Here is a 25,329-nt window from a genome sequence, read left to right as displayed (position 1 = left end):
TTTGCAGTGATCTCAAAATTTCTGTGTGTTTTTGAGTCCAATTGATTTGTTTTAAATCAGGTTTTATTAGTTCGTAGAGAGGTTTAACCCTCTCTGCGTAATTTAGTATGTAAGTTCTTCCGAAATTCAGAAAACCTAGTATCGATTGTAAATTCTTCAGCGTTTTTGGAGCTTGGAGTACAGCGCACTTCTCTAAGAAGTTGTCCGCTAGGCTTTTCCCTTCACTTGATAATTCGTACCCTAAAAACAGTACTGTCAGATGGGCAATTCGGGACTTTTTAAAGTTGAATTTGTAACCCTCTGCTGCGAACCCAAGTATAATGGTGTTCACTCTTTTCAAGTGAGTATCCAAGTCGTCGTCTGTGAGATAAATATCATCTACGTAAGACAATGCTTCATCATCATAGATTTGTAGTAACTCTGTTACCCTAGCTGAGAATAGTCCTGGGCTGTTCTTGAACCCCTGTGGGAGTCGACAGAATTTTTTCTGTGACCCAAATGCTGAGAAAGCGGTCAAATATCTGCTTTCCGGTGCAATGTTTTGACAAAAGAAACCATTAGAAATGTCTAATGTCGTTTTGTATTTTTTCCTAACTATATTATTCATTAGGGCTGTACTATGCGAGTTTTGTACTGCAAAGGTTTTGCAACATGTATTAAGGTGTCTGTAGTCCAAAACTAGACGATATGAATTGTCTGGCTTGGAGACAGGAAACAAAGGATTGTTCATTTGAGAGGTGCATGTTTCAATCACCCCCTGGTACTCAAGTTGATCCAAGATCTCCCTGACTTGTTTTTTAGCTTCTTGCTTTATGGGATACTGCCGTTGGGCAGTTGGTTCACTTTTTAATTGGATTTTGTGAGGCGGTGAATCCTCATCCCATCCTACATGATTTTTATATAATGCAGGTGCCTGGGCTACTGCCCATTTCCTTGCATATGTGTATTTTTTGTGAATCGGTATGTGATTCGAGAAGGCAGGCATAATCACTTCTTCGCCACGAGGGCACTCCCTGACAAACTCTGGGGGCCAATCTTTTTCAGCTAACAGAATATCATAGCCTTTTGAGAGCTTATCCCAAAATAGACCCTTAATTTTCCTAGTCTTATCACCCTCTATACGCAATGTTATTTCGTATATTTTATGGGGCTCGCAAAGCCTGGCGTCGGCAGTTTCAACCTGAATGTATTCATTCGTGTCCACTGTCTCCAGATGACTCATCAAGATCTTGCGCGCTATACTGATTTCTGCTGCACTGTCCAACATTGTCAATGCCCACTCCCCGTTTTTCAACTGTGTCCTCAGTATTCTCGGCATGGTTGATTACTCTAATACTGGCTACCTTCTTTTTCTGAAATTGAGATTTCTTATTTTGAGCAGGTTCCTTGTCTTTGGACTTGGTGTGCTCTCCTGGGTCTGACCGTCCTCTTCTTTCCGAATTCTGTGGAAAAGATCGAGAGGGACGTGTATCAATACTTTGATATCTATCAGGTTTTTTCAGATTATCCCTATTTCTAAAGTTATATCTTTTCTCAGAGGGCTCCCGTTGGGGAGACTGGCGTTCTCGAGTCGGAGTTCTTTCCCTCAGTCGAGGAGACCTTCCTCTGGACTGGAAAACTTTTTCCTTGGGAGTGGATTGTTTATTTCCATCCCAGCTCTTTTTAGGAGTGTTTAAATTATTTTTAATAAATCATTTTTCAGGATTTTCGAGCAGTTGGGGCTTAACTGGTTTCCCACCCAAGCTGTCTCTACCTAATTCTTCATAGCACTTTTCTATGATTTTTGCAAGTTCAACAGGATCTTTTATATCTGTTTCCCTCAACTTCTGGCGAATCGCCACAGATGCTGCTTCTCCCTTTATGTTGGCTAATAATATAGCCGTGACCTGCTTGAAATCTTTCAGTAATTTCATACCTAGATTTAAAGCGGGCTCTGGACCGAATTCATTTTGAATCTGTTTTAGCACTTCTGGTATTACCGCCATAGACGGAACACCGTGTGTTTTTGTGTAAATGGAAGCAAAGACTGTACCCCAAGTGTCGCAGTCCTCCACGTGTGGTGCGATTCCCATAGGAAGGCAGATGGTCAAGATTCTGTGTTTCTCTATAGGGGTAGTATCAGGAAATACTGCCTCTATTTGAGTGATTTTCTGGGCTAACCAGAAAGGAATTTGTTCCCGTTTTACGGGTGTTTTACCAAGACACGACTGTATGTTCTGTGGTGTAATTTTATTTGTGTTCCCCTGATGAGGGGGTCAGCTGTGGTGTATTAACAGCTGGCTGGACTGTTGCAGTCCGCATTACATATTGGACTAATTGCCTATGTATTTTTATTAATGTGTTTAGCTGTACTAACAGCTCTTCTCTAGACATTTTTGCAATGTCAGGATGTGGTGTGTAGCTGGCTAGAACCGGCCACGTGGCTCCTGGTCTACCTAGTGGACCGAGCCTGGTTATTTGATCAGTATGTTTTAGGGCGCCATTAAACCAGAGCAGGTGCTCTTGAAATTTAAGTGGGATTTCAATCTCCTCGAAAGGAGCGTACTCTCCCGGAGGTTTCTCTATTTTGTAATAGTGAAACTCTTTTGTTATAGCGTTTACCGCTGGAAAGTTTATCCATGAATAGAATACCTCTGTCTGCCGATACTCGTGAGCCTCTATCACGAAAATTACTGTACCACCTTGTGGTGTCAGTCCGTTTTCTAGAAGTTTTAAAGTTATAGATCTTCTTAAGTGGACCGGGATGATAATAGCATCCGGATCTGTTTCTAGGAGACTCGTGTCTTCCTCTATTAGCTGGGATGCCAGTCTTACTGCTTCCCTTTCTTCTTCACTGTCTGTCATTTTTTTTAGAAATGCAGGCTTTGCAGAGTAGGTCTCCAAGGAGACAAAGATTAGATGCACAATATTTTGGAACACTGTATCCTTCAACGTTGAATAAACCAGAGCTTTACATAGGAATCTCTTCCTACTAAGGTCGGGCGGATTTTAACCTTTCACCCACTCCAGACGTCTATTGGAGTATTTACGGGAGAAAGGGGTGTGAAATATGCACGACTGAGTTACTCTATAAGTCTTGCGTTAGTTTATCGCCTTACCAAACGTTTGGGCGCCATGTAGTGTAGTTCCTAGTTTCCCACTAGGCCCTGCGCATTGGAATAACATAAACAGTAGTATCGACGTGGAACTGCAGATATTCCAGGCCTCCACTGACTATGCTAAACTTAATTGGGTTGTGTTACCAACTAGCTCAGAGGTCACTGGAAACTTTCTTCTCTGCATAGGAAGTGATCAGCTTCCTTGGCACAGACAAGAAGGGATTCAGTTTTCCAACAACCGTGCAACATGACAACTTTGCTCCTCAGATCAAGAGTCAATCTCTAGGGTCGTGTGAAACAATAGACATAGATTTCACTCAGTCAGTCTAGTGCAGTTTACTTTCACAGTATGTAGAGAATAGAGAGACGGGCGTGTATCAATAAAGGGTTAACATTTATTGAACAGTCTTTCTTCTCGTACAAGAGAAATGTATTGCCACAATTGCAATAATTGTTATTATAAAAAGTACGTACAGTAAGATAAGTATTGCGAAATAGAACTGTAAAAGCATTGATATGGTTTCTTAGCCATACAATGGTTTAAAAGTAATAAAACATATATACAGTCATATATACATTAGGCTAACATACTCAACTGGTGCTTCTAACTAAGCCTACCCCAGTGTGCCTGACCTAAGCCTAACACGTGAGAAGGGGAGTAAGTAAGTAGCTTTAAGTTAAGTTGGTTTTGCCAAGGTTTGTTTCAAGAATTCTCGTCTAAGGGTTTAGTCAACACCATACCTCTGAATAGAATGATGGAGGATTGGTATCTCCTTCAGGGGTCTCTCTCGATATCCCAGTCACCCGCGAGGGTAAACCGGAAGCGCCGGGACTGGATTTCTCTGCACGAGAAAGGCAGCGGCTCTCTTCAGCGCGTCGAGGAAGGAGGGGTGACAGCGTCCGCGGGCAGCTGGAATCGGCTGGATGTCTTCGCAGAGGACGGCTGCTCCAGCTCCTTAAGCGTACTGCACCATAGTTCGCGCTGTAGCGGCGATAATGGTAATCAGCAGCTTCACCACCACAGGATAGCAGGCTGCAGCGACAGAGTGCTAGTTTTTACCAACACAGGGTCATGCAGGCAGCCAGCATCAGCAACAGTAGCTTGCAGCTCACAACTCACAGCTCACATTGCTTAAGGCAACGTTGGTAATATTTATACCTGACAGGTGCCGGGTTTGACGCAAGTTTGCTGGACATAAGACGTCAATTAAAGATGTCACTAGGAAGTGACAGTTATCAGTTGCTCATTAGAGTTCCATTACTAATCAAAACATAGCAAGCGGGGATTTCCAGGTTTGCTAAGTTTTTATCTTGTTGAAGAACTCGGAGTGTTATCTAGGAATATCAGATAGTGACTGCTGCACTGTCATTGCACTAATTGGTCGCAAAGGAAGTAGCAGAGAGTCATGCTGGAATGTGGCTCTGTTCGTGTGAGGCCAGAGATGACTTTTCAGAAAATCGCACTTGAACGGTTATGCCAATATAGGGAATAAATGGATTTATAGCCGAATAGGGGCATAAGGTCACAGTATCGATCAGGAACCTAGATAAGCACGCAACACAGGGTCAGACTGATTTATATATGGCCATGGCTGAACTGGGGTGGCAGAGTGGGCTAAAGAACGGTACTGGGGTTAAACTCAGATCTGTTGACTGGTTTGAGTGTTTGATTGGTTCAGATGCTCCGTCCATCACCACCCTCTTTTGTACCGCTTTGTTCGCCATAAGTTGGCAGGGTTTGCTCAGACAAGAGTCTCTTGCTCACTTTACCACTGGATTCAAGCAAGCCTGGCTGAAGATGGCTGTAATGCCAGAAACCGGTCCTAGGAAGCGTGTTTCCGGTCCAGGGAAGGTATGGCTTGGCAGTTCGGGCTGGACTGTTCCCATGAGGCACAGGGTCAGACTGATTTGCATATAGCCATGTCTGAACTGGGGTAGCAGAGTGGGCTAAAGAACGGTGATGGATTAAGCCCAGATCTGTTGACTGGGTGTAAGTGTTTGATTGGTTAAGATGCTCCGTCCATCACCACCCCCTTTTGTACCGCTTTGTTCGCCATAAGTTGGCAGGGTATGCTCAGACGTGAGTCCCTTGCTCACTTTGCGACTGGATTCAAGCAAGCCTGGCTGAAGACGGCTGTAATGCCAGAAACCGGTCCTAGGAAGCTTGTTTCCGGTCCAGGGAAGGCATGGCTTGGCAGTTTGGGCTGGACTGTTCCCATGAGGCACAGGGTCAGACTGATTTGCATATGGCCATGTCTGAACTGGGGTGGCAGAGTGGGCTAAAGAACGGTGATGGATTAAACCCAGATCTGTTGACTGGGTGTGAGTGTTTGATTGGTTCAGATGCTCCGTCCATCACCACCCCCTTTTGTACCATACAGTGACACCTGGGCACAAGCTGTAGCAGCTAAAATATTGGCACTTTTAGGTACCACATCTGCCCTTACTACCTTTGCCAGGAAATTGGGTAAAAGACCACCTGAGGAACTGGGGGGCAGAGTGGGCTAATGAACGGTGATGGATTAAACCCAGATCTGTTGACTGGGTGTGAGTGTTTGATTGGTTCATAAGCTCCGTCCATCACCACCCCCTTTTGTACCGCTTTGTTCGCCATAAGTCGGCAGGGTATCCGCAGACGTGAGTCCCTTGCTCACTTTGCCACTGGATTCAAGCAAGCCTGGCTGAAGACGGCTGTAATGCCAGAAACTGGTCCTAGGAAACTTGTTTCCGGTCCAGGGAAGGCATGGCTTGGCAGTTCGGGCTGGACCGTTCCCATGAGGCACAGGGTCAGACTGATTTGCATATGGCCATGTCTGAACTGGGGTGGTAGAGTGGGCTAAAGAACGGTGATGGATTAAACCCAGATCTGTTGACTGGATGTGAGTGTTTGATTGGTTCAGATGCTCCGTCCATCACCACCCCCTTTTGCACCGCTTTGGTCGCCATAAGTTGGCAGGGTATGCTCAGACATGAGTCCCTTGCTCACTTTGCCACTGGATTCAAGCAAGCCTGGCTGAAGATGGCTGTAATTGCCAGGAACCGGTCCTAGGAGGCTTGTTTCCGGTCCAGGGAAGGCATGGCTTGGCATTTCGGGCTGGACTGTTCCCATGAGGCACAGGGTCAGACTGATTTGTATATGGCCATGTCTGAATTGGGGTGGCAGAGTGGACTAAAGAACGGTACTGGGATTAAACCCAGATCTGTTGACTGGGTGTGAGTGTTTTATTGGTTCTGATGCTCCGTCCATCACCACCCCCTTTTGTACCGCTTTGTTCGCCATAAGTTGGCAGGGTATGCTCAGAAGTGAGTCCCTTGCTCACTTTGCCACTGGATTCAAGCAAGCCTGGCTGAAGACGGCTGTAATGCCAGAAACCGGTCCTATGAAGCTTGTTTCCGGTCCAGGGAAGGCATGGCTTGGCTTGGCAGTTCGGGCTGCACTGTTCCTATGAGGTACATGGTCAGACTGATTTGCATATGGCCATGTCTGAACTGGGGGGCAGAGTGGGCTAAAGAAGGGTGATGGATTAAACCCAGATCTGTTGACTGGGTGTGAGTGTTTGACTGGTTCAGATGCTCCGTCCATCACCACCCCCTTTTGTACCGCTTTGTTAGCCATAAGTTGGCAGGGTATGCTCAGACGTGAGTCCCTTGCTCACTTTGCCACTCGATTCATGCAAGCCTGGCTGAAGACGGCTGTAATGCCAGAAACCGGTCCTAGGAAGCTTGTTTCCGATCCAGGGAAGGCATGGCTTGGATGTTTGGGCTGGACTGTTTCCATGAGGCACAGGGTCAGACTGATTTGCATATGGCCATGTCTGAACTGGTGTGGCAGAGTGGGCTAAAGAACGGTGATGGATTAAACCCAGATCTGTTGACTGGGTGTGAGTGTTTGATTGGTTCAGATGCTCCGTCCATCACCACCCCCTTCTGTACCGCTTTGTTCTCCATAAGTTGGCAGGGTATGTTCAGACGTGAGTCCCTTGCTCACTTTGCCACTCAATTCAAGCAAGCCTGGCTGAAGACGGTTCTAATGCCAGAGACTGGTCCTAGGAAGCTTGTTTCCGGTCCAGGGAAGGCATGGCTTGGCAGTTCGGGCTGGACTGTTCCCATGAGGCACAGGGTCAGACTGATTTGCATATGGCCATGTCTGAACTGGGGTGGCAGAGTGGGCTAAAGAACGTTGATGGATTAAACCCAGATTTGTTGACTGGGTGGGAGTGTGTGATTGGTTCAGATGCTCCGTCTATCACCACCCCCTTTTGTACCGCTTTGTTCGCCATAAGTTGGCAGGGTATGCTCAGACGTGAGTCCCTTGCTCACTTTTCCACTGGATTCAAGCAAGCCTGGCTGAAGACTGCTGTAATGCCAGAAACCGGTCCTAGGAAGCTTTTTTCCGGTACAGGAAAGGCATGGCTTAGCAGTTCGGGCTGGACTGTTCCCATGAGGCACAGGGTCAGACTGATTTGCATATGGCCATGTCTGAACTGGGGTGGCAGAGTGGGCTAAAGAATGGTGATGGATTAAACCCAGATCTGTTGACTGGGTGTGAGTGTTTGATTGGTTCAGCTGCTCCGTCCATCACCACCCCCTTTTGTACAACACAGTGACACCTGGGCACAAGCTGTAGCAGCTAAAAAACTGGCACTTTAACGTACCACTTCTGCCCTTACTACCTTTGCCAGGAAATTGGGTAAAAGACCATCTGAGGAACTTATTAAAATATATAAGGCAAAGTGTGTCTCTACTGCAGTTTACGGGTGTGAGGTTTGGGGATTTGCTGACCTCTCCCCTATTCAGACAGTAGAAAACTCCTTCTTAAAATATATCTTAGCTGGCCAGAGTGGTACCTCAGCATGCATTTGTCATGCAGAGTTAGGTATTCCCTTCATCTCTGATTTAATTAAACGGGAGCCTGTGCTACTTTGTCATAGGCTGTAGATAAAAGAGGAAACCAAATTGAATAGAGATTTTCTTCTATATATTTTTAAAACTGGAAGGTGTAATGAGGATACCATGGCTAAGATACGTTTATAACTTCTTTAGAGATCTTGGCCATTTAGAGTATTTTTCTAATCCCTCCACCTTCACGGCAGTAACTAGAAAGGAATTAAGGAATGAGGGTCTTCTGCTGTTGGATACTCTCAGAATGTCATCTGAAATGTTAAAACCCACAGTCCTGCACAATCAATTGGTTTGAACTACTTTTAATATTCAACCCTACTTAATCTTTGTTCCTGGCGCTTATGGTAGGTTCCTATTAACCTGTTTTAGGTTGGGGGTCTTCCATAGATTAGTCACTTTTCCTGCTGTGAATGACTGGTCGCGAGACCTCAAGCTTTGCCCCTGTGACAACATTTCTCCTCTATATACTATCCACGTTATCCTTTTTTGTAAATTTTATTCCTCCGTAAGGAGTCTGTTTCTGACACCTATACTAAAACAGTATCGGCTTCGTCAATGTCGTCCTGCCCTTCTGGCACTACAATTCTTAGATAATGAAAATAGTGTTCTAATGAATACAGTCTTTTTGAAAAAGTCTTGAACCTCAGCAAATGTGTGCCTATTTGACTGCTTCTTTTAATGAAACGAGGGTTTCTGTAAGTGTAACACTGTTTTATCTATAGGATTTTATATAACACTTGTAATGAATTTTAATGTATGAATTTTTCATGTGTTTTTAACTGTTCGCCTTTATGATTGTTATTAATCAATCGAATAAAGCTTTTTTTTAATTGAATTGAATTGACCACTATATTCAAAAGCAGTGATCACCAATTATGTTTTCCATCATTACTTATAGCATTAAACATAAATATCATCATACACAAAAAACCAGTATGAGCATTATTTACAATACATTACACCCACCCAATGTCACTGTTCAACCAAGATATTGGACAAAAAACAATATACAAACATTGCAGAAAACAAATGTATTAGTTCTGAAATGTAATAGTCCAAACAGGAGATTTTAGATATTTGCACAATAAACAAAAGTACATATCCTACTTTTTAAATGCATTGCACCCTGCCCTCTGGGCTGCAACCCAAGTAGTAGCATTTACTTTACAGGCCCTGAGCACATTTATTGCCATTGTACTAGGACTTATAAGTAAATAAAATATGCAAATTGGGTATAAACCAACATTACCATGTTTTAATCCGAGAGAACAAACACTTTAGCACTGGTTAGCAGTGGCAAAGTGCACAGAGTCCTAAAGCGCACAAAAACAATTCAGCAAAGATAGGAGTGAAGGCAAAAGGTTTGGGAGTGACCCTGCAGAGAGGGCCAAGTCCAACACACTATCATTCTTAAGGCTGCTCTCAATTAACTTTCTCTGCTCACTTATAAACTGCAACATTAATCTCAAGATCCTTCCGATGATTCACTGTGCCATTTTAATTTTTAAAGCATATTATTGTTAATGTATCTTGTTTGTTATAGCAGTTCTGGACAACATTTGCATAGAGGGGGTAGAATTATTATTCATGTAGTGGGATAGTGCTTACGTGCTAAGGCAGCATGACGTTTATTTTACATACGCTCTGATTTGCTGGTGAAATAACGTTTATTCTCACCACAGTGATTCTGCAGTTTCTGTTAATTTCATAGGCAAAAATAATATATAAAAACTATTTATTTTGGTTGTGAGACAGTTCTGTTCGTTACTTTCTTGATTTTGCAGTCCATTTGGGACTTAGAATAATTTCACATTTTACATTTCTCTGTATTACTGTAAATTGAGAGTCTATATGGCCTTGACCCTGTATCGCTTTACTTGTGAATTTTGTAATAACGCCCTTCAACTTTCCTTTGATACAATTCTTTAGTAAGCCCATTTACGTAATTGATTGATTTCCTGATAATGTTGATGCATTGGATTGGAAGGTGCCTTAAAGCGGGGACTCTACTTTTTCTGTTCAGCAATAAAACTTGCATAATGTTCCTGAAACAAAATTCTGATCGACCGAAGCTTTCGCGTACCCAATAAGATATGGTTTTGCATGTGGAATTTAAGTTATAGGGCACCAATGTTCATTTGCTTTCCTTCCCTGATTGGACGTATAAAGTGAGTTGGTTTATACTAGCGCTCCTGGGTTCTAAGGTATTGCAGAGGGCCGGGGAGAAAGAAAGGTTCTCAAATGTTCATCTTTTGCTATTACGTGAGAGAGTTGTGGGGACTGAATGGAAACAAAATTGTTTGCCTGATAAGATGCATGGTTGTAAATTATATAACTAATTGGGGAAAACAGAACATTTGTATATGTATAGTCAATTAATAGACTGAGGATATATAGAGAGCTGTAAGTGGGACCCACAAGTTTCACTCCTGATAATCCTTGACCTCTATAGCTACAGCAAGTCTTAAGTATGATGTCCAGTCTGACAACTTTCCTGGATACCGTCACAAACCATCCGTGGGATAAACTTTCAGTATTGATGTTCAGCAGCAAACAATACCTGAAGTTCATCTCAACATCCTTCTGTTTGGAACTTAGTTTGAGATAACGAAAGAGTTACGGATGAAACTACTTTAAATTACTGTTTATCTCTGGGAATTTCAATGGATACATATGCATTACATTGTCTGCAGCGTATCTGTGCTATCTAAGAAAGGAAGCAACCTTTTCGAAGATAACATTGGCCACCCCCTAGAAGGGCTGTCCAGACCTAACTGCTAGACAAGCTCCCTTCTGTATACAGTCACAAATAGCCCAAACAGCTTTCTGATAGAGCATGGCCTAGAAGGTCAGGCACTACTGTCTTTTTATGAAGACAAAGATTGATTCACACTGTTTGTCCCTTTGTGAAATGCTGCACAGAAGTTGTCCAATGATTACGAAGCATTGGCTCAAGCATTTGATTCCATCACGTTTTTAGTGTTGCAAGCACCTTAGTTATAAAAACAGAAGCTCACAAAGGCAATTGGCACTAATGCAAACAGGACAATGCCATATTTACCTCCTCTTGGGCAGTGAAAGGCATAATTAGGGTACAGAGGACACCACACATGTCTGGGACCATGCCCGTCTCAGCCTGCTGCACTAATTATAGCTAATGCCCTCCATAAAAAAGGTATATTGGCCAAACTAATGTAAACTGTAGACTTAGCACATTGAGTCCCCCAATAAAGTAGTAGTTCCTGTTAAGCTTCAGCTCCCCACCCATTCAAATATATTTAACAGAAGTTGCATCTTATTTTCTTGTAAGATTTTCCCAGATTCCAGTTGGAATAACGGATTGTTTTTCTATTTACCGAGACTGATAAGGCATACAAACGTTCCATTAACCACAATTTACGATGTACTCAGGAATTTCAGAAGCTGGGTACTGACAAAGTTAAGTTAGGATTGAAGGCAAAAATGCAAAACTACAGAGCATCATGACATGGCCGAAAAACAAATACTAATGTCAAAAGAAGAACTTGAATTTCGTGCCTGCACTGTACACGTGATACTAACTTATGAGACTATGCCATCCAAGTGCACTGTTTAATAGCGTCAGCCCAGTAGATTTTCAGATCCCATCCCAAAATGGCATTTTCTAATTAACCAGGCAGTGTGAATACAACTCTGAAAAGTTGGCGGAGCTATAATTTTATAACTGCCTAAAAAGACCAGGAATTAGTTATATCAAGGCACGTGGAAACCTAAATATGAATTCCTTAGTAATATGGTCACATATTAAAAGATAATATATTTTTGAACAATCTGGGCTAGTTTCTTTTTTTCTAAAAGCAATTTGAATTGCAAGTTGTTATGCTATAAGAGTAAATGTTATGTTGGGTAAGCAAAGGTGATAAGCCTGAATCTGATAGTTACTTTAATTTTTTTCGGCCCGATAAATATACATTTTACATAAGAAATGTTTTAGAGGAATTCAAAGAAAATGTCATATTTGTGAATGTCTGATGTTAAAATAACTCTGGATTTTACAATGTTGTAGTTTATAAGTAAGGGACTCTTTCTGAATGTTCGTAATTTTCACCAGAATATCATTCTTTTGTGGTACCCGCTACACTTCTCAAAGGATTCTAGAACCACGAACCCATATGTATGGCATTTTATATATTCAGTCGGTAAAAGACAGTAATCGTATATATCTAAAATCACCTTAAATTTGACAAAAATGGTCCTATATTTCTGACATATATGATGTAGTCAGTACGTAAAGTGTGTTTTGGGCAGACTTCATCCACAACAATACAGGCCCTGATTATAAACTACTTATGGAATTGGCATCAAAATAGTCTACCGTTTTAAAAGTTGTCTCTATGCATAGCTTCTCGATCCCCCACCATAAATTCTTCCTTTGTGCTTTGGTGAAAATAATGAAAATATTGGAAAATGTCCAACTCTTCGAGTCTGTGAAAGCATTGTTTTATTTGTTTGAGTAAATATGTTTGAGGCTGTGTACTTGAAATCGTATCCCATAATTGTAACCTATTCCAGCAGAAAACAAGTCCCCTCCACGTCCATGTGGCTTGAATCATTCGGAGTCTTTAAATAGAAGTGACCGCATTGATGCAGTGACACCAACGCTAGGGAGTAGTAACAACCAGTTGAATGCATCGTTCCTGCAGATCTACATCCCAGACTACACGGTGCGAGCTCTTTCTGATCTACAGTTTGTAAAGGTATGCGAGAAACACAATTTTTTTACGCTGATGTTTTTATTTAGAGATGATATGGGAAATATTGCACGAAGAGGTGGTGGTAAATTCAGTAACTTGTTGGATTGAATGATTATATATACTTTCGCCAAATGCAGTAAAATGTTCAGATTAAAACTGATTTACAATAATTCTGTTATACACATAAGCAGCCTGTAATGGTTCCCAACGACGTTGAAAATGCCAAAAGCCAAGGTCCTTATCTCTGTCCTTCGTACATCGGCATCAACACTCTGAACACTTCTTATCATGTTTTCTTCATTCATACATCGTAGTTTGTGTACCTCACTCACTATAGGTAAATGTAAGATTCAGTAACATTACATCATTCAGAATGCAGTCAGCTTTTTACAGCAATCATTTAAAATGTATTGTATAATCAGGTGCAAGTTTGAGAAGTTAGGAGAGCGCACAAATTAAGGACCTCATTTCAATGAGATGCTCAGTTTAATTCGCTATTTTTTCATCTGTTTATGTTAGGACTTGACTGTAAGCAATTTCTGGCTCGAGTTAACGATCCAAACTACTTTAAACAAGTTAAATTCAAGACCGCTAGACATATAACGCAAATTTGAAATCAGATTATGGTTTTTGATAAAACATCTTTTTTTAATTCGGAATTACAATTGTGGGGTAATCCAGGACTGCCTGGAATTTTCTCGGATGGGGCAGGGCTCTTATGGTCCAGTTGTGGCATTAAGACTTTGGGGGATCTTTATGGTTCTGATGGATTATTGGGCTTTGCATCACTTAAATCTCTCTATAAATTGAATGATGGTATGCATTTTAAGTATATGCAAATTCAGGATTTTCTAATCCGGAAAATGAAAATTAAAGAACTCCGTCATTCGGATACAATGAAATGTTTATATTCTGATTGTAATAAATCACTTATTAGCGAAAGTTACCGTCATTTAATTCAGGGCAAGGCGGATGACTCCTGCAAAATAGCTTCAAAATGGTCATATAGGTTGGGATTAAATATAACTCCTAATCAGATATCCGCCTCGCTCCTCAAAATTAATAGGGTGGTCCAGTCTTTCAACATAAGATTACAACTATATAGAACCATATGCCAACTATATTACACTCCTCAAAGAATTTCCGGATGGGCTTTAGATAGTTGTTCGAATGAACGCCTAAAATGCCCTAAATGTGATCTGGAAGCCGCTGACATAGGGCATATGCTCTATTCCTGTCCTGCGTTATTTGAGTTCTGGAAGGGAATCAGAAGCGAATTATATTCTCTGCTCATCTGATTTTGCTTGACCTGCAGGGAATAAATAGTCCACATAAAGATTTGAATTCTATTTTATTTGCGTGTGTTAGACTAATAGTCGCTAGGTCATGGATCTCTCCAGAACCTCCACATGTTTGGGAGTGGTGGGCTTTAGCTAATGAAATACATACAATGGAGGTAGCATTAGCTAGACTAAGGGGACCTAGCTCACTGAGAAAAAGGGAGAAAATATGGGGAATGTTTACTTGATTGGTTGAAGATAATTTAAAAGGCTGATGAGACCACTTCAATATGCACTTAACTTTTTTGCTTTTTCATTTTTAATTTTTTTTGTGTCTTCCTTTCCATTTCTTATGTTCTTAATGCTATGTGATGAATTATAATGTATTTGCGTTTCTACCCTCTTGCAATATTAATAGAAATAAAAAAAATTAAAAAAAGAGATGCTCAGTTTAAAGCTAGTGTGGCAACTAGGAAATATACCAAGTTAGTTTATTAAGGATTTTAAGCTATAAATGTATCAGGAATCTGTACTTGTAGCTGTAGGTTTTATAAGTTATGCAAATGGTGAACAGATGGTCTAGCTTGGTAGAAATGCACAGAAATGTATAAATTGGAAACAGCACAAGGCACAATTGTGAGGAAAGCAATCTCATGCCCTTGTCAGGCTCCACACATCCCTATTTATCTCAAACCGCCAATCACCCTTTTGAATTATTTTCAATATAGCAAAATGGTTTTTAGTCCTTTCAGTGCCCTTTTGTGGATTTCTGTCTCTCTATAAATATGTGTGTGTGTGTATTATCTACTGGCGGTCACCAGTAGGTAGTTATAGTTGGGATGTAGTTTCCATAGAAAGAGCGTTTTCCATTTGCCAATAACTTCGATGTAGTTTGATGAATCCTCGCAAACTTTTCAGGACTAATTCTCCGCTCATTTCAGCTGCTGTCTTGAAAGTGTCGATGTGATCCGTCTAGAGAGGCTGAGAAAAAGGGGGAGTCCCAAAGCACATTTTCCCCAGGTTAATTTCTATAGGAACTTTAGACACAGCTACAGCCCGAACTGCTGAACGGAATTACACCAAATTTTGCAGAAAGATAGATGTTGGTTCGGGATAACCTTGGGCAGTGAACTCCACTCCGCTCACGAAGTTTGCGGAGTTTTCCGCACTCCGGGGAACTCGCGGAGTTCTCCACATTATGCGGAAATCGCGGAGACCTAAAAAACTTCACGGAGCGGAGTTATTCCCCTCGCTCACGTTCGTCAATGTCAAGTTGGTGAGCATGGAAAATCAACCTCCCGGCGAGATTTCTCAACGCGGAGGGTCAGGTTTCTCATTGCAAGTGGTCTCGTATGCTCGCGACCGCTCGCGTTGAGAAACAGCCCATTTGTGTTGAGAAAGCTGTCGCTCAAGTAAAAATCTACTCGAGCGGCAGATAAGGAAAGCAGGGAACGCTGTGCATGGTGCCATTCGCTATGATTGCACAGTGCGGACAAGCATCCAGCACTGTGCCATCATTGCGAACGGCATTTTTGTATCGTGCTCCGCGTAGTGCAGCAAAATTTTTTTTGCTCTTCGCTGAGTTTCGCGTAGTGCAACTCCGCGATCTACGCCCAGGGTTGGTTCAGGGAAGTGCCTTTGTGTAATTCTGTTAAGTTGTTGCAGGGTTATTTAAAGAAAATTCCAATTGTGTATATATATAGGGAAGCAGAGGATCCGGGACCCCTTCCAATCTCGTGCTGCGATCTGATTGACTTCCAACACTTCAAAACCAGGACATGATGGCAGCCATCTTGGGACACGACCTGAGCCGAGTCCCAGAAAATTTTTTTTTTAAAAAAGGGGGCAGGGTAAAAATGCCCTGACCTCCTAGCCTCTTGAGAGGTTTCCACAGGCACCCTGCAGGGCCAAAATAGCATTCTTTTTTAAATAAAAAGTTCGAAAATGTAAAAAGCTTTTCGTTAATTATCGGCCTCCAGGTGGGCCAGGTCCCAGGGGCATTTTGATAATAAGGGGTCGGCGCATGGGCCTGTTCCTGGGGCTTATTAATGCCTCAGGGACCACCACCTCCCCGGGGCTTACTCATTTATAAACAGTGGGCCTCTTGGAACCCCACAGGCCCCAGGGACCACCACCTCCCCAGAGCAAATATATTATTTTAAGGGGGCCTCTCGCACCCCCCCTGGCCCTGGAAACCCCCACCGCCCTGGGGCCAAAATTAATTCGTATTGGGGGGCCTCCGTCACCTCCCTGGGCCTGAGTACCAATACCTCCCCAGTGCCATCATCTTTTAAAATAATTGGGAGGGGGGTGTGTGGCCTCCCTCTTGAGTTGTTGTTGGCCTGGGGAGTACTACCTCCCAGGGGCAGGCCCTACAAATTAGAATGGAGGGAGGCTGCATGCCCCCGTACCAGAGCCATTGATGGCCCTGGGGACCACCACCCCCCAGGGCCGGCTCCTGCTTTGTCCCAAGGTCCCCACCCCCGGGACATAGATATTTGCTGTGTCTTGTCAGGAGCTTTACCGCTCCCGTCAAGCCACAGCAAATGCTCCGCTTCCAGCATTAAATATGCTCTCACTTGCTGGAAGTAGAGCAAAATTGCTTACACACACAGAGAGCTGTGTTTTTAACAACTTCCTGTATGAGAAAGCAAGGAGGAGGAGGCTTCAGGCTCCCCCACGGTACTCAACAGTTGTGAGTGGGTGCCTGATGTGGGATCAGAGCTCCCAGGATAGAGGCGGGCCCCGGAGCGAAAATCAGCCTGGTAGGGAGGGGCGTGTGGCCCCTCTCCCCTTATTTGTTTAAAAAAAAAGAAAAATACATAATGGGGTCCCTGGAGCCTGAAAAAGCCTCAGAGAGGGGGGCAGTATGCACCTTTCTCCCAAAACGTTAAGCGGCCCTGGGGAATGTTGTCCCCGCTGCCTAAAAAAGGCTCAGGAAGGGGTGCTGCACCACCCCTCCTCCCGAAATATAATATATTGCAGATCCTCAGCGGACATGCGGTACAGCTAAACAAAAGACAGTTTTTTTGCCACGCGGTGTCCCTCTATGTCCTCCCCCCACCCCCCCAAGCAGAGCATGAATTCCACCTCCTTCCGGAGGGTGGTGCAAGGTCTCTTGCAGCAGTCTGGAGAACCTTGGTTAGAGCTGTTCACCACCGCCGAGAACACACAATGTTAGCACTTCTGTGTACCGTAGACTATTCCCTAGGCGTCCGACTGGATCCAGAAGGTTTTGGTGAGCAGGACCCCTGCATGCCGGTAGGTGGCGTCATTTGGAACTGTGTGGCATCTTCCACGCCCGAAATGAAGTGCATAGTGCCTATATTGGCACCACCCCAGCTCACTAGATCTGGAGAAGGGCTAACCCCAATCACTTTTTTATTGACCTTTTTTCAACCTTTTGTTGAAGAATTTTAAAGACTTTCTCTCCTGGTGTGCAGGATGTCCACCAGAAAGGTAGGTTTTAAACAATGCGGCACCTGTCACCCACAGATGTCCGGTATGAGACCGCATATGGTTTCTCTCTGGTGTGTAGAGCGAGACCACGATGCCAAGAGATACAAGGACTGCCGGGCCATGCACCCTAAGGTGCTGAGGGAGCGCTCCCTCAAGTTCCTCACCATCCGACGTCGATCGACTCTGAGATGATCAAGGTCTTGGTTGAGAGGAAGGTCAATCAGGAAGTCGACATCCAACATTCATCGTCCCATTCAAAGTCATTGGGGAAGCCGGGTATGTCCCATAAGAAGAAAAAGAAGTCAAAGAGGTCTTCGACTTCACCATGCAAGTCTTTGGATGAGTTGCGGGCCATCCTCTGTGGTGGAGTCTGCACCTGGGCCGTCTAAGCGCCTCCCTGAATTTCTGGGAATTGAGCGCCCCCTCTACTTAAAGAGTTTTACGAGGCCATGCACCTCATCTGTGGGGGGCTTGACACTTCTGGAGCGCCCTCAGGCCCCACAGGTCCGAAAGGGACACCTACTGGTATTCCTCCGGCGGGTTCGCACTCTGTACCAGTCGATCCCTAAGGATCCATTGCTGGATCTGGAGTGGAGCCAGTCAAGCAACCTCAACTTTTCCTGGCGCATGCTCCAGATCCAGTGCCACCGATGCCAAATGGGTTCACTCTCAGCACTAGTCTGTCCCCAAGGATCCATAGACCGATCGGGAGCAATGCCATTCGAGCAACCTCGACATACCCTGGTGCCCACACCATTGCTAGCACCACAGATGCCCATCAGTGGTGCCACCTCATCATCATTTCTGGCTCTGGTTTACTGAGCCGAACCGGTGTTGTCCCACTCTAGCTCCGGCGCCGACTGGGGGCAGTCATCTCTTATCAGAGACCGTGCCTTATTCATAGGACAGGCCTGGATTGGGTAATTACAGGGAGGGATTTGCAGCCCTTATGGATATCAAGCATTAGAAGATCCCGAGTACAACTGGTGTGAGAATCTGGCAGATGCCAGTGGACTGGACATCTCTCCAGACACTGGCCTGATTTCTCCCTCTACCATCGCTATGGAGGAGGGTGCCTCATTCGTAATGATGTTGTGAGGGCAGGTGGGGTCCTTTACCTTAGGCTAGCCTCAGTGGCAGTCAAGATGAACGTCTTGACGGATGTGCTTTAACCAGGAGTTGCCCCCACCAATCCATTACTCCCACTCAATGAAGTCCTTACTGATGTCCTACTCGGCGCCTGGTCCAAGCCCTGCACAGGGGCTCCTGTGCATAGGACAATTGCCTGCCACCATCGCTCAGCTCCAAGGGAACCCAGTTTGCTCACCAAGCACCCCTCCTGGGGAGAGCTTGGTGGTCCCGGCCTCAACCTCCAAAATCAACCTCTGCGCATTCCCTTACCAATCCATTGAATAGGGAATCTAAAAGAAAGGATATATTCTGAGAGAGGATTTTCTCTTCAAAAACCCTTCAACTGCGATCAGTGAAGGCAGCATGCCTTTTGGGCCGATACTCCCATATAATCTGGGACTCAGTTGCCTAAGTGCTGCCCCTGGTCTCAGAAGAGGCCTGAGCCATACTCTCACAAGCAATTGCTGACGGTAGGGATGCAGCCATGTTCATCATCAGGTGTGTACAATACAACAGAGTCGCTGGGCAGATTGATTCAGTTGTCTGTGGCCCTTAGGTTGAGAAACATTAGCTTTTCGGGGGATATCCAAACTTTGCTCATGGACATTCCCTTTGATGGCTCTTGTTTGTTCGGAGAAAATGCAGACTCAGCTCTGGAGCGCTAAAGGACAGCAGGACAATGGGCAGTTCCTTGAGCCTTCCCATGACCCCTCCCTAACCCCAGTCCGTCTTTCATAATCACAGAAGGGGCTTTCAACTGTGTACCTATACACCTAGCCACCACAGACAACAAATTGCAGAGTCTTTTCATACCCATACACAGGGTTGCCACAGACCACGTAGGACAGGCAGGCAGAATTCAGGCCAGTCTCCCAAAAGCCCCCCTCCCCACCCCAGAAGCCGCTTCCTCCAAACCCCTTTAGTTTGGTCTGTGACTATCAGGGTCATCCAGTTGGGGGGGAAATGGGGCAGGATATGCCATCACCTACACCACTGTAGGTCAATAACATCCAACACTTTTCGAGGCTCATCCAAAGGGGCTCCCCTTTGTGACTAGCCCCCCTCCCATGCCACCTACTGATGACAAACTGATGGAGGACCACCTCTCCTTGCTTTAGCAGGAAGTGCTAGCTGTCTTGGCCAAGAGAGCTATAGAGAAGGCCCCGACATCAGAAGTAGGTTGTGGTTGTGGTTGCTATTTCTGCTACTTTCTGGTGCCCAAAAAGGATGTACGACTTTGTGCTATTCGAGACCTGCACCTTCACAATCTCTTCTTGAGGATGTTTGCCCAAGTCCTGTCTGCCCTGGATCCAAGAAACTGGATGGTATCACTGGACTTGCAGGACACATATTTTCACATCCCTGTAATCCCTGTCATCCCTGCCCACAGGTGTTCACGGTTGGCCAAGAGCACTTTCAGTTCACCGTGCTCCTCTTTGGCCTTAACCTGCGCCCCTCGAGTGTTAACAAAAATGATTGTGGTGGTCGCAGCTCACCTTCAGCGGTTAGGGGTTCCAGTCTTCCCCTACCTCGATGATTGGCTGTTGAAGGCATGCTCGCTCAAGGCAGCCGCTTCCTACCTCAAGACTATGGCAAACCATCTATCTGTGAGAGTTGGAGATCGGAGGCCTCTGGCGAAAACCAGTATCCACATCAGTCCGTTAGTCTTTTAGAGCTTCGGGTGATCCCATTGGCATTAAAAACCTTTCTTCCTTCAATCTAGAGAAGGCTGGTGCAGGTGTTCACGGACAACACCCCTGCCATGTGATATTGCAACTAACAGGGTGGGATGAGGTAGTGGACACTTTATCAAGAGGCTTTATCCTCTGGACTTTGCTGCAACACCAGGGCATATTCATAGTGGTTCAACACTTGATGGACTCTCTGAACGCCAGAGTGGACAAACTCAGCCGTCAATGCCTAGCGAAACACAATGGCGTTTTCATCCCGATGTGGCGCAAAGTCACTTCCAAGAGTAGGGAGATCCTTAGTTGGGTCTGTTTGCCTCCACCAAGAACGTGCAATGTCAGAAGTTTTGTGCGCTGGAGTTTCCACTGCGGTACAAAAGGGGGTGGTGAGGGACGGAGCATCTGAACCAATCAAACACTCACACCCAGTCAACAGATCTGGGTTTAATCCATCACCGTTCTTTAGCCCACTCTGCCACCCCAGTTCAGACATGGCCATATGCAAATCAGTCTGACCCTGTGCCTCATGGGAACAGTCCAGCCCGAACTGCCAAGCCATGCCTTCGCTGGACCGAAAACAAGCTTCCTAGAACCGGTCTCTGGCATTAGAGCCGTCTTCAGCCAGGCTTGCTTGAATCCAGTCGCAAAGTGAGCAAGGGACTCACGTCTGAACATACCCTGCCAACTTATGGCGAACAAAGTGGTACAAAAGGGGGTGGTGGTGGACAGAACATCTAAACCAATCAAACACTCACACCCAGTCAACAGATCTGAGTTTAATCCATCACGTTCTTTAGCCCACTCTGCCACCCCAGTTCAGACATGGCCATATGCAAATCAGTCTGACCCTGTGCCTCACGGAAACAGTCCAGCCCGAACTGCCAAGCCATGCCTTTCCTGGATCGGAAACAAGCTTCCTAGGACCGGTTTCTGGCATTAAAGCCATCTTCAGCCAGGCTTGCTTGAATCCAGTGGCCAAGTGAGCAAGGGACTTTTGTATCGCTTTGTTCACCCTAAGTTGGCAGGGTATGCTCAGACGTGAGTCCCTTGCTCACTTGGCCACTGGATTCAAGATAGCCTGGCTGATGAGGATTATGAATCCGAAACCGGTCCCAGGATGCTTGTTTCCGCACAACATGCATTTTTAGCATTGCGGCGGGCGGTGCTTTCAGCACCGCCCGTCTTAATGTTAAAAATTAAGGATGCACCCGCCACTGTGGCGGGTGCATCCTAATTTGAGGCACGGGACCTCCGCCCCTGTGGCGAATGGTCCCTTCCTCCGACAGGATGGCGGACGGACTTTGTCCGGCCACCATCCTAATCGACCCCTAAGTCTGGAACCAGGGTTCTTTCTCCACGGCACATTTCAAGTTACCCATCAATTTAATAGCTGCTCTCTCCTCTCTCCCCAGTTTTCTGGGCAAGCAACGGACATCCCAGAGGGAGCACTTGGCTGGAACCTCAAGATGGACATTCTGGCAAACTGCACTCAGCCAGGATGAGGATCCGCTCTGGAAATGCCACTTATAGCTGACAGCTTCCAGGTCAGAGTGAGTTGAACGTCCCCTTGCACATCCATCCAGAAAGCAGCCCTAGTATCACGAGGGGATACCCAAACGGCTTATCATGCAGCACATTTCAAAGGATCAACGTCCCTTAACCTAACAGCCGACTTATTTCAACATGCATTTGCAATGCAATATGTCTCGCATCTGCAAGAGTTTGAGCTATTGGCATTGTAAATGAAAATGCCTTTAATTTATGTTTTTTGTAAACCTGCTAGCGGTGCATAAAGAAGCACTTTGTTCTTATAGTCCTTGCTTACGGGAAACAAGACTGGCAGCTAAGAGGCGCAGTTACTGTCAGTCTTGCTTCTCGTACAAAGTGTGTGTCTACGCACTGCTTGTTCTACAAAGCTGTCACTCCCTGTTGTTCTCAATAAAACCATTTCACCTTCCATTTAAAAGGATACATTGTAAGTATTTTGGCAAACTGAGGAGTTTCTGCCCAAATTGATATTACAGATTTTGTGTTAAAATGTAGACATCTGGGGCCATATGTATCATTCAAAATTGTGATCGCAAATGCCGAAATTCTGTGATCGCAATTTAGCTAAGTGAGATGTATGAAAGGTAAACAGCCTCACAAAATAAGGAATCGCAAAATTTGCGATTCCTTATTTTGCGATTGCATTAAAGGAATCGCAAATTGCGATTCCTTAAATGCAATGTAAGAGGCCCAGAAAAAGTGCAATTTGGCCTTAAGGAATCCAAGTTGGTGGTAATTTGCGATTTCTTTGAAAAATACACTTTTTTGCATTTTTCAAAGAGCCATGTGGCATACATACATGCCCTTAGGGCATGTATGTGTGCCACATGAGCACACATGTACATTTCAGGGGTGAAACCGGGTGTCCTTTTGACACCTTGGCACCCTTAAAATAGCATTCTCAATTTGCGATTCTCTAATTGAGAATCGCAAATTGAGAATGTCTTCCCATTTATTCCTATGGGCCTCTAGGCCCCTAGGAATGAATGGGGATGTATTCCTTAATTGCGAATTGCAATTTGCGATTCGCAGTTAATGAATATGTAGGATTCACAACATTATTTGCAAATCCTACATACATAGCATTTTGCGATTCTCAAATAGCGATTCTCTAAAAATCGCTATTTGAGAATCGCAAAACCAAAGTTTCATACATATGGCCTCTGGTAATTTACCTTTAGCAGGAAGGACCTCGTGAAATGCAAATATGCGTAGTAAGGAAAAAGACAGTTGAAATGTGTGCACAAACGCTAATTACCACAGTTAAGTCTCATTCTGAGGATCAAAACATGAGGAAATCTCCCACCCCATAATAACAGCCTCCTGTGGTATTGATAATTATTGTTTGTGTGATTTCAAACTGATAATTACTGTTAGAACTGTGTAATTACTGCGATAATTGATAATGACTGTTTGCAGGAACTGTATTACCTGAGTACATATCATGAGGGCCAGAATGTGATCCTGTTTTTTTCGATGAGGCATCCTCTATTTGGAAGAAATGGGGGACAGTTGTTTCCATGTACACTGGAATAATATACATGTCCACCACTTAACGGCTGTAATAAAAAAAATGTGTTGCTCAAGGTACTTCAGTATTTACATTTGATCGCGGATCAGGTCACAGAGTTTGTACAATATTCCTGGCTCCAGTTATGTCTAAGCCTTTGCCAGTGATCCCAGGGAAAAAGACACATTTGTATTGCAAATTGCTTACTGGGGTAACACATGAGCAAAGGGGATGTGCAAAAGTGGTAGTGATGCTTCATTATGGTAGTACATTTAACCCCGAATGTGTAGATTACCGGTTACAAGGTGCATGAATATAGTAAGTCAAATTAGCCCAGATGGCTGTGTTGAAGCTGATCTCTGATTTGGGCTCGTCAGTAAACTACTCTAAAACAGTGATGGCATTTTCTAGATAGCGACAGTTCTTGGGAGCAGATCTGAACGCTTGTCTGGAACTGATACAGCTAATAATTGAAGCAATAACCTCCATCACAGAAATCGCAATAACATTCTCAATTATGCACAGTTGCTTAGTGTAAGAATTTACAATATTTGAGGCCTTCATACGCATTCCTTTCCCTTGAAACTAATTTGCATGCTGAGGATGCGTCTTATACAAGAGGTCCTTTACGAACTGTAAATCCCTGTACCCAGAAGGATGTAATACAGTTGTGTTGAGAAAACTATGGGGCAACCCTTTACCAGAAGGCCCCTCTCAGTTTAATGCGAAATTCTAGTGACATCCAACTCCCAAGATGACTTGAGCAAACTAGGTTAATTTTCTAGTTATGGAATCTCTCTACAATGGAGTTCCTAGACACATTTGCAAATCTAGTCAAAGAAAAACAATTGTGTAGTCTTGCGTAAAAGCAGTGGTAAATGTATGTGCAATAGGCATGAATCAATTCTGTTTTCTAATATAGACGCCTCCAGTTAGTAATCATCTTTAGAAAACATATATATATTTTTTTATTTGTATATATGTTCAGTCCATCAGAAAGGTCACAGCAGTTTTTAAAGGAGACTGGGATGTAATTGTATTCTCCTAATTCTAATCAATCTTTACAAAAATCTTCAGGGTAATAAGAATGTGCGTGGTGAAATCCATGAATTCAGCTGATATTCCTATTTAACTATATGTGTGCTAAACAATAGCGAACACAAAAATGTATACTAAAATTACAATATTTAGGCCCTCAACTTCCCACATATATCATAAAATGTTGATGTGTTTCGTTTTTTTTTTTTTTTTAAACAGATTTTATTGTCTGAACTCACATATTATTATTATTATTATTATTATTATTATTGCATTTATTGAGCGCACAGCTACCCGGAGGTTTCCCGGCGCTTGCCTTGGGAACCCGTCCTGGCTTTTCCCTGTGAGATAGCCCCTACAGGGCATCCCCAAGGTGAAAGCCAGGCATCCCGCCGCAGGGGGCCGTTGTGGAGATTAAGCAAGCTTAATGCCCAGAGTTACAGAGTGAGAACCCATGATTAGAGCAGGCACCGAAGCGAGAATTATCGAGTCCATGGACATTTGAGCTCAAGACCCTGCCGCGTCGGGAATTGAACCCTGGTCCCGGGTCTGACCTCAGCTTCCGGGTCTGACCTCAGCTTCCGGGTCTGCCTGCTCTACACCGTGAGCCACACTTCTCCTATTATGCATAGCTCTGTCATCCAAGGCAACTGCCATCATCAATGTATCAATAAGACCGTCAGTTACATTTAAAAAAGGAAGAACAAATGAAAACCCCCCATAAGGAAAGTCAAACACAGGATATAGTAAATGTACAACCCCCCCACCCCCCTGCCTTCCCTGCATGCCAGCTCGCCCACCTGAAGCATAGAATATAGACATATTATCCAGTATTAGGGGTGTCTTTCATAGATTCACATGCCTGAATCATTCCCCGTCGTCGAGACGGGAGCCTCCGGTAAATAAAAAAGTAATGTCCATAGACATACATAGAGAAAAAGG

At 44.2% G+C, this 25,329-nt stretch overlaps 1 protein-coding gene across 4 annotated transcripts in view; it reads left to right on the top strand.

Annotated features, from left to right (window-relative positions):
- Positions 1–25,329, top strand: part of CNNM2 (cyclin and CBS domain divalent metal cation transport mediator 2) — a 1,082,606-nt gene that overhangs the window by 1,049,201 nt on the left and 8,076 nt on the right. For 2 of the 4 annotated variants that reach the window (XM_086922712.1, XM_086922710.1), the window contains one exon: positions 12,555–12,736. In XM_086922712.1, the coding sequence (XP_086778838.1) occupies positions 12,555–12,736 (182 nt within the window). Of the gene's footprint in view, positions 1–12,551; positions 12,737–25,329 lie in introns of all 4 variants that reach the window. The other 2 variants (XM_086922711.1, XM_086922708.1) reach the window with 1 other exon arrangement.

The sequence above is a fragment of the Lissotriton vulgaris genome, chromosome 5, assembly GCF_964263255.1.
Source record: "Lissotriton vulgaris chromosome 5, aLisVul1.2, whole genome shotgun sequence".
In the NCBI taxonomy this organism is placed as follows: domain Eukaryota; kingdom Metazoa; phylum Chordata; class Amphibia; order Caudata; family Salamandridae; genus Lissotriton; species Lissotriton vulgaris.
This window is presented reverse-complemented; position numbering and strand designations above follow the sequence as displayed.